The 10471-nt window shown below is 36.0% G+C and overlaps 1 protein-coding gene across 2 annotated transcripts in view; it reads right to left on the bottom strand.

Moving 5' to 3' along the window:
• The window catches only part of LOC109860905 (atrial natriuretic peptide receptor 1), a 78233-nt gene that overhangs the window by 48874 nt on the left and 18888 nt on the right, over positions 1-10471 (bottom strand). For both annotated transcript variants that reach the window (XR_002250899.1, XM_020440324.1), the window contains exons 3-4: positions 7045-7440; positions 904-1018 (exon numbers count right to left, since the gene is read on the bottom strand). Coding sequence is in view for 1 of the 2 variants with exons in the window: in XM_020440324.1 (XP_020295913.1) it covers positions 904-1018; positions 7045-7440 (511 nt within the window). In the remaining variant the exon portion in view is untranslated. The remainder of the gene's footprint in view (positions 1-903; positions 1019-7044; positions 7441-10471) is intronic.

Here is a 10471-nt window from a genome sequence, read left to right as displayed (position 1 = left end):
CGTGTAACGGGCAATTAACGCTGTATTTGTAACGAAATAAAGTGTGTTCATAAGAAAGTGCGCCTTTGTCATTGCCGCGTCCGCGCACGCGAGTAGCGGCGTCCCTCGAGAACGGCTCCGCGCCCCGCGGGCGTAACAATATATATATATATATATATACGTATATTTTCTCTATCGACAGTTCCTCTCTATCTACCTAACGTTCTTTTAGCGCGCCGCGCCGTTTAAATTTCATTTTAATCTTTTTTTATTTGTTTCCCATCCCTTCATAGTTAGGTACTGAAGAAAAATGCGACGTGTTTCATGCCAATTTTTCTCCTATGCACGGTCGGGGCGTGTAACGGCGACGACTCCGCATTCGTTTCAATTATAAAATGGTTTTAGTGTTCCAGCTGCGTGCTATTGTACGAGTACCTTGTTTTTGAACATGTCCTAGTTTTTGAACACGCAGACCGCACACGTTTGACTTCTCTACAGATTTCTGCGCGCGCGCGTACGTTATGTAACAATAATTTTCTACTTAATACAATCGTATATAGTGTAATAGTTTAAAAACTTTGAATTTGTAAAATAATAAAAATAAGAAAACGTCATGCAACAGCAATTTTAGCGTCAATACAATATACGAATTAAATTAACTGGTTTTTTTCTGGATAAACATAAATTTTCTACGTCTCTTACATTTCTCTTCGTTTTAAAATACCTATTTTTCAGAATTTTATCTTGCAGGCAAATCGCTCTACAAATGCAAATTCACGAAGCATATTTATACATTTAACTCACGTGGTTATTATACTTTTCATTCACAAAACTCTCTCTCTCTCTTTCTCAATTATCTACACCATAACGGATAACAAGAAACAATTATTCCGACGAGTAAAATTGCAAGTTTGCTCTGCTCACCTGGACGAAAGCTCTATAGAGAAGAACACATATTCCCCCGAGTCCACCATCCCGAGTTCCTCGGCAGCCAGCAATATCTCCCGGATGGTCGTGGAATTAGCACACATCACAACGACTGAAATAAGACAAAAAAAAAGAACGATTTCTTGTTAGAAGAGACGCACGAGAGATGTATAAATATTATCGCGGTCGGATCATTTTGCGACGCGATCTCTCCATTTCCCAGTTACATTTACAGTCTCGTGCGCGTTAACGCTGTGCAAATATATATTTTCTTCCTACGTGAACAATGATATACAAACTGGGCGTGTTAGCGCACACTCTGTCTTTTAAAACATAAAATATGTGCAATAGAATTGTAGCTTTCTTTACACATCTGTGCTTGTGTGTTGCTTCTCAAAAAAAAAAAAAGATTTCAAAACAAGATTTCAAAAGTCGAAATAATGTCAATTATGTATAGAAATTTTAGCATGGATTTAATAATTTTAGAACATTCATAACTCTTACACATAAAGTTACTCACACTTCTTGTAAATTTAGCCACACATACACACACTGTGTGAATACAAGTTATATGGATATATGTATATATATATACAGCAAGAAGATGACAAATATTTCTAGATGTACCACTCAGCTACACAGCGATCTATAATATCATTGCAGGATATATCCTGCTGCACGACGGCATGTTTATCCCAGCTCAACATAAGCCCGACGGATTCAGTCTGAATTTCAGAAAGATATATATAATAAATAGACGAAAGAAAATAAGAAACTCTTTCGATTATCATTTTAACTCGAAAACGGAGTATTTATACTTCATATCTACAGGTGCGTACAAACCGCGTATCTAGGTATTTTTGCAGTTTTTATATAAAAGAATATGAGAAACTTCTATATGATTTAAAAAGAAAAAAGAAAAATGCGAATACACATCTTAAGAAATTGTTCAAAAACGCGAACGTCTCTGCGTTATTGTTTCGTCAAAACGAATTTCCTTGTCAAACCGAACGCATTTCGGATACGTTTAAAGTTGCCATGGAAATAAATGTATTCTCCGCCGCTTTATACGTCAAATCCCGCACAAATTCAGAAAATCTTCCGTAAAACCGCTCCTGTTCTTCGGACAATTTTATTTTTTTCAGCGAAATCTTCAACAAATCCGCTTGTAAAATTGTCCGAATTTCACGGGAAATGGGAAAAGAGCTTGTTCGAATTACAAATTCGTTATACGAACGAGTTGAAGAGATTGCGCGAACGCGCGCTCATATTATTTCGATGTTTCGTGGAATTTCTGTGAAAAACACATACACGAAATGCTCGTTTACGGAACAATTCGCGATCGTCGGTATCGTAACACACCGCAACACGCCGAGCAAAATATAAATGTTTATTTGAGCAAAGTCGTAATCCAACTTTTACGACAAGCCGAATGTGCGCCATTCATGTGCGCGCAAACGATACAACGCTCGCGCTCTATAGTTCGAGATTTGTCAAAATTCAAATCGGTATAATTTAATAAAATAAACCAAAAAAGTCGAAAATATCTTATTGTCGGAATTTAAAAATCAAATTCTTCTTTAAATGTTTTATAAATCGACTTGTGTTATTTCACCTGCTGTCAATAACGAATATATGAAAATATTTTCCTTTTTTTTAAATGATTAATATTTTAAAATAAATAACAAATTGACATTATAATTTCAAGAGAAACAATTTACACGGTGTTTGATAATTGAAAAGTTTGTTGGAAAGTGTCAAAGAATTAAATGCAACATCGTTCTCGACAACAATTGAAATAATAGGTTCGCGCGCTTTCAATCTCCTGGTATTCTGTTTTACTTCACGTCAGCTGATCGATATGCGCCAATATTGCATCATACGTGATAAAATTCATTAATGTAACATGTGTCAAATACAGATTATGGTGCATTTTGCCGTTGTTTGTTCACGTGTTCTTGCAATTGTTGACTAAACGTTTCATTCTATGTGTCATGTTAATATGATGTGTGCGAGAACGACAAAAAGAAAATTATTCTTGTAACGTACAGAAAGATATGAAATAACATCGTCATTACGTTATTAAACAGGTCGATTCCGCGCGCGGTTTCTCATTAGAGTGGCTTTTCCACTTGTTAACGCTTTTGCTACCGCCAATGACGACGACTAACAAGAGTCATATGATACAAAGGAGTAAAGTTCTCTCTATTATATATGCGAGCGCATCATAAAGACGTCGACGTCAGCTTACGCGTTCCTGCTCCATATTACGCCGCGTTTAAAGGTATTCGATTAGCCGGAAACACAAAGTGCACCGAAGCATCAAAGTGCCGTCATTTTGTTGAGACGAGGTATAATAAATGAAAATAGTAGAGTTTCTAAATATATTTTTCCGAATGTCTAATTTTGTAATAATCAAATATCTTTGAATAAAACGAGTTTGCTGAGAAATTCTCCTAAACTAAACTAAATTTTATATAACACGTCAAAAATCTTTCATCTGTTAGATTTATATACACATACGCAATTTTAGCTGAGAAAAAAATGATGTATCGTTTGACATTCAATAATTGCTGAATCAATTCTAACACAACTTGATATAAAGAAGATAAGCGATCGAAGAGTCGACATCTGGACATCTTACATCAACCGAGAAAGAATCCGAAACGACAGTAAAAGGTAGTCACGGAGAGACGTAAATCGAGAAGACCAGATAGCTTCGTGTTAGGCTTTTCGATACGAGTGAAATAGGCGGCTCGACATTACACGACACGTCCGATACCGGCGAATAGCTTCATTATCACATAGATCGAATCTTCTTACTTCTCTTTTATAGCTCGTTCCTCACCACCGACTTTGCAGACAGACGATTTCTAAGAAATAACCGTTCGAATTAAACTGAATTGGTAGCATATCATGTTTGTGTCCTGCTGTAATAACATTCTAAGATTGATAACAAACGTTTCCGAGAAATGATATAAAATTACATACGTATACATGCGTAAACTTTTTGATATTATTTTCCATATACGCCTATAATTCACAGAATTTAATTTTTTGTAGACTTATAAAAAAAACAATAAAATTGATTAAAATCGACGTAGTGTTAAAAAATAAAATATGGTAATATTTGTTTTGCCTCTCTCTATGTAAAAGTTTAATATAATAAATTTATTTAATTTGTAACATGTAGACCGTTTGTTTTGAACTTTTGATTAACCATTCCGATATTATCTGAATAATAATTGGTAGTAACAGATAATTGGATATAAAATAATTAAATATTTAAACTACACTCTTTGAAATCACACACACATACATGTACGCGCTAAAAATACATGTGAGAAAAAATAATATGAATTGTATATCTATTCGCAAACAAAATGTTTAGTAGGTGACCTATTATTGTATACAACTGATAACACACAACGATAGCAATAATATTGTTATTTCGCCGAGATAAGCCGAAGCGAGGAAAAAATCTTAAATTAGTAACGTCAAGAGACAGCGGAATGTTTTCCATAATATGACAAAGAGATTAATGTGTGCGAACGACAATAAGCGCGAAAAGAAATATCCCGTTATCTGATCGCGTCATTGTGTGTGTCATTGTGTCTCAAATATTTTTATATATAATCGTTTATGTATAATCGTGAGAGCTCGACGATATGTGAATCATCATGACTTTCGCAAAACGGACAACGGCACACACAAGTTCGATAAGAATCCAATACTCTTTCTTTTGGCAGCGGAGAATTTCAATTGATCGGCGATTTGCGGCATTCAACCAATAATTTAGCATAGATTCGTGAGAACGCGACAAGAACACGTTTTCAAGTTAATGTCGAATTCTTCTGGAACTGAATGATGTCGGTATTCCGATTGCGAATTCCTTCTATTAAGAATTCTTTCTTCGCAATTAGACACATCACTACTATGTGATTTCCAATGATAATTGTACAGTTAATTCATTGTTGAGTGATAATAAAATCATAATTCATTAACGTCATATCAGCAATATTACTTAATTAAGAGAAATTTTTTATATTTCTTCCAAAGTTACAAGTAATTTATATATTGTTTACGTATAAAATAAACGTTTTTTCTGTTTTCTTTCTGTGTCTCGTAATGTTAATTCTTGTTTTTGTACAAAGACTCTACATTTCAAATAAAATATATTTTTAACTCTTAAGAAACACGAGATCTTTTGTTCTTTTCTTAATTTAAATTTTTCTATGAAAAAAAGAGAGAAATGTAACTATTTTGCATATGCGGCTTCTACGTAGTATTTCGTGAAATAAATCCAGAATCGTGAAAAAACAAAAAATTATTTGTTTTAATTGTTTATCATGATCGATAAATTTAGAGTGTTATTCAAGTAATTAGGTCGAAAATATTTGCGCTTTATCTCGCGGAAATCGCAGGAACCTGCGTATAGATAACATCGAATCGAAGAATATACTTCGCAGCTTGTCTCATTGCTATTGACGATAAGTCTACCGTAAATTCTCTGTAACGCGATTTAACGATTTAGGAGCGTCGGGAGTGGTGAGAAACGAGTCGCCGGAGAAACGTTTAAGATGCAGCTTCTGCTGCTCTCGTATACGAGAGTCACCCCACGATAGAAATATCCGCTTCGTAAGCACAAAGCATGGCGTTTCGATTAGTTACGCGATTTACAATATAACTCCGAGGTCTTGTGCATCCTATCCGAAGTACATTAAATTAATTAATCCCTTGTCAAGAGAATTTTCCGTCTTTATTACACGCTTGCGTCTAATGTGCCAGATTTTCTCTCGATGTTTGTCAATAATTAATTATATGGCTGTTTTAACATGGCGTTTTAATAATTATGTTATGCTGTTGAGAGATAACACTGCGGATAAAGATTTTGCGTTAGAGAAAATGTCTCTCGGGAGTAATTGCGCCAGAAGAAGCTATTAATGAAAATTTATTCCGTTCCTGTTCTAAACTTAGGGAGTTGACGAGCCTGAAGTGTTAAATACGATCAAGGAGCACAAGTACATTTGCGGGAGGTAAACTTCGGTAAACCATATTAATTAAATAACAATGTTAAAGTTTATGTTGAACTGACTCACAATGAAATGTCTCTCCCTTTCTCTCTCCCTCTCTCCCTCTCTCCCTTTCTCCTCCCTCCTCTCTCTCACTCTCTCTCTCTTTGGCTTTTAGCACGTTATACATCAGCGTCACTAAAAGCGGACTGATTTATGACGCGATTATTGTGTCTTTGTCTTGTACATACACATAGAAGATGTAATGCGATGTTTATATCGCGTATTACAGTTATAATATTTCAATTTATATTTCATTTGTAGTCCGTGTGTTAAAGTAATTAAGATTTTATCACTTCAAAGATAAAAAAACTTTAGATTAATGGATGAAATAAATTGGGTTGTAAAAGCCGTTTGCAGGATGTTGTGCAGAGAATGTGCTTGAATATATATATATGTAATTCGAAATAAAAAATTATTTCGAATTATATATGTGTATACATATATATATATATTTAAGCACATTCTCTGCACAACATCCTGCAAACGGCTCTTACAACCCAATTTATTTCATCCATTAGTCTAAAGACTCCTGAGCCCGAAAAATCTTCTTGTTATTATGAATAAAAAAACTTCTCTGTTTTACATATAAACAATATTATAAAATAATTTGAAAAACTTTTTTTAATGTGAGAGACAAACTCTGACTGTACTTATTTCTAAATTTACATCTGCGTACACATAAATAATTTATGCGCATTATGTATTTTTACGCATTACGTGGAGTTTCATTTCCAGATTTGTGAGCACAAATATATGTCACAGAATATATATATCTCTCTCTTTCCACATTTTGCAGAAAATAACCTTCATATGTACGCGTATCTTCAAACATGTGCATATGCACATTCGTGTTAGTAGACACAACAATACAGGTCATTTCTTACAAAAATGCGAACATTGTGAGAATATTTCTCGCGTTACTATCTAGATATTCTATTTCCACACGCGTATATGTGCGTTTTCTTTCTTTTTAGAAAGAGTTGGTTCAGCAGAATCATTTTACGGATAAATAATTAATTGCGAGGGAAAGCAAGAGCAATCGTGGAGGAAATAGAGAACTTACTCCTTGCGGATTTTGAAACGAAGGTGAGTAGATTTCTGTAATCTTCGGCGGTGGTCGTCTCTTGATTGAAGCTCCGGTGCACCGGTTTTTGATTGAGGGCGGTGAACACGGCGCTCAACGTAAAATGACACTCGGAATTGCCTCGGCTGCTGGCCATCGCGTGATTGTGAAACAGCAGACCGGCGATTTTCCATCCGAAACGTCGTAAGATGTGTCGGAGCGCCTCGCCGACCAAACGATGGGAACCCATCATCCTCGTCAACGTCGGATAATGCTCGCCTTTATGACGAAACGCCTCGGCCTGAGCGCCCGCCGTCAACACAGGTATTCCCCATACGCCCGCGTACCTCGACACAGGTGCGATCACGTAATCGCACACGGGACCCAGGAAAGCGTCTGTTACGTGATGTGAGAAGAAACTTGATTCAATAACTGATCGACATTCAATATGATTCGAGGTATCGGGAGGTCCATTATACGCGTGAAGGGCTTTTATCGCCCTCAAGTTTCAGAACACGTGAATGTCATGATAGATTTTTAGTATTTACGATTGCACATATATAATATGATTTTTATATATATATTGCAACGTTAGAGAAACAATCAGGAATAAGTGATCTGTCTGTCGTTGTTTTCGGGAAACACGTGAAAAGTTTTATTCCGTTATCTTGTTCGCGAGAGAGCGAATAAAAAAGTCACAAAGCTTCGGAGTCTTATTCGTTTCTGGGATAAACGACGAGACAAGTGACAAAAAACAGGACAGAAGACGTGGCGAGAACGTGCGCGCGAAATGGATAACGCGAAATCTCAATTTACGGATATCCGCTCTACATTGTAATTTTATCACCGCTTCCTATATAGATTGATACGTCGATAACAAGTATATTGTTTATCGGGGAGGACTTCCGTTGCAAGATATACACCGAATGTATACGGTGGATCACATGGTTGATTAATGTATCGATTCGGGGTGCACGTGACCAATTAAATTAAGCCAGTACATTTCGTGCGCTCTCTCGCACGGTTTGCCATCGCTCGCGATTCCAATCCATAAACGAAATCCATCGATATTCCTTGTCCAGTTTTAAATTTTAGATGAGAATATAATGTATGTTTTAATTAAAAATGTACACACAGAATGCATGACAGTAACAGTAATTCAATGAAACAAATTTACATGAAGTCGAAACAGAGTCAAATTTGTTTTTAAATTCTACTGATCAGTTGTATGACATATGAGTTGTAACAACAACGTGTTATAACGAAAAAATATAATGAAGCATATAATAAAACATCGGGACTCGTCCTTCTTTAAGACATGACGCGACCAACGTAAAAATAGTTTCCGGCAAAAATAGTTTGTTTTTACATTGTCTGTGGCGCACGTGGAACCCACAATTTCACGATACGCTGCGTGTGTGCATACATGCACAATACGTGTTTCGAATACGCACGCAATTAAAACCTCGTCCCCGGACTAGATATCGCGAATCATCCACGTACTCACGGAGATAATAGAGCGAACTGTTACTTAATTAAATAGATCATTGTACACACACACACACACACTCTCTCTCTCTCTCCTTTCATTGAATAAGAAATATATTTTTATTCATGTGACATTTTAAACTCAAAATAAAATTTTATAGTATTCCAAACAATAAAATCTTTTTCGAAAAGCAAAACATTTACGAGATTTTACGCGCGAACAAGGTGCACAGTGACAAACTATTTCCAAGTAGAATATTATCTTATGTAAAATTTATTATTTTATATCATAGGAAAAAAAATTAAATTTAATAAAATTGTTTGCTTTGTTACTACAAAACCCTTCTTTTCCTAATTGCTTTCGGTTTAGTTTTCATTCGCGCTCATTAAAGCACAACGCGCAAACTCCAATTCTCTCGATTCTCGCGCGCTCATTCCCGCAAGCAATGCGCCTATACGGATCCACGGTTCTAATTAGCAATCACGGGTAATATTGCGTCGATATACCGTTTCCGCATATACAAAGACGAACGTTACCAGCGTGCGGTTAGCCGCTATTTGAAGTTGACCAGTGTAAATCGCGTTTCTCTGCACGTCTTCCTGAATTTAGCGGTTTCGCTCAGTTTCGAACGGCGGCTCTCAAGTCTTCGCTGATCGCCACGGCTTAATGTGATAATAACTGCGTCAGATTACCGGGCGTCATTGTGGCTAGGAAATTCCAGGCGTGAAGCGGTTACGGCCGATTAGCACGCATGCAACCCCTGATATCGCTGTGGCGGCAGCGTGGAACTCGCAGCCCGTCGTGTGGTCGCTTTTATCGGGGCAAACTGCCAAAGTTTATCGAGTTCACGCGATCCGTACCACGAAGAGATTCCCGCGAAAAACTTATAATAAGTCTTTCAACACTTTGCCAAATCGTGTATTAACTTCCACGTATCTTCCTCTTTTTCTTTATTAGTATTTTCTCTCTTTAATAATATTTTTCCTTTAACTGTAACCTAGTTCCTCAATATTTTCCAGTTTATTTTAACAAAAACATCGTTACTTTATCACTTTTTGTATGTATCTCGCGAAATTCTTTGTTATTTTATCGTTCACTATAAGAACAAATTTGTTCAGTGCTTAAAATGTTGTTCCACATTTCTAGTCAACGTGTTGCACACACCAGAAAACATAAAAATTTATAAAAGTACAACGAGATGACATAAAAATGTCGTTTAATGTGGAACACGCTTTTTAGAAGTACATTTCGTTGTAACTTCACTTTCATCGGATAAATAAAACCGGTCGCCGACCGTTAAATGTGAGAGCGTGAAAACGTGACTCGTAAATTTGCCGGAAAATTAATCGCAGATGACGAAGTGTACGTCCCAAATGACAGTGAGTTATTGCAGCAGTCGCGTCGCGAATATTCCGGTGTACCGCAATATTTTTGTATACTAAACAGAGATGCATAGTTTCGCTCAAATAAATGAGATTCCGCGAATTCACGACCTTAAACGCACGTTTCACCTAAGACAAACTTTACAACGAAGAAACAAAGATGATTTTTATTGACGTCTCAAGGTGTGAAATCGCGTAAATAATTTACGCGATTAGATTAATGGCCCCGCGTATATTTAATCAAGAATTAACATGACGCTTAGAAAACCGCAGCATACGGTAGATCAACTGTATACATAAATCATGGAACTTTAAACAGAACAAGAGAGCAAATTATACGCAAATTATTTGACCGTAACATAATTGTCCTCTATTTACGATATACCGTGATATAATTTACCACACATTTAACTAAACTTTGAAACTCTTGACATCTTATTGATACTAATTTGTTGCCGAAAATAATTTCACTAAATTTCCTAAATAACAGAAGTTAAATTTTATACCAAAGATTTTGTACTTTCACATAGTATCTGTTTATATATATATATATATA

This window comes from Pseudomyrmex gracilis, unplaced genomic scaffold (assembly GCF_002006095.1).
Source record: "Pseudomyrmex gracilis isolate BER0280 unplaced genomic scaffold, ASM200609v1 scaffold_8, whole genome shotgun sequence".
NCBI classification, from domain to species: Eukaryota; Metazoa; Arthropoda; class Insecta; order Hymenoptera; family Formicidae; genus Pseudomyrmex; species Pseudomyrmex gracilis.
This window is presented reverse-complemented; position numbering and strand designations above follow the sequence as displayed.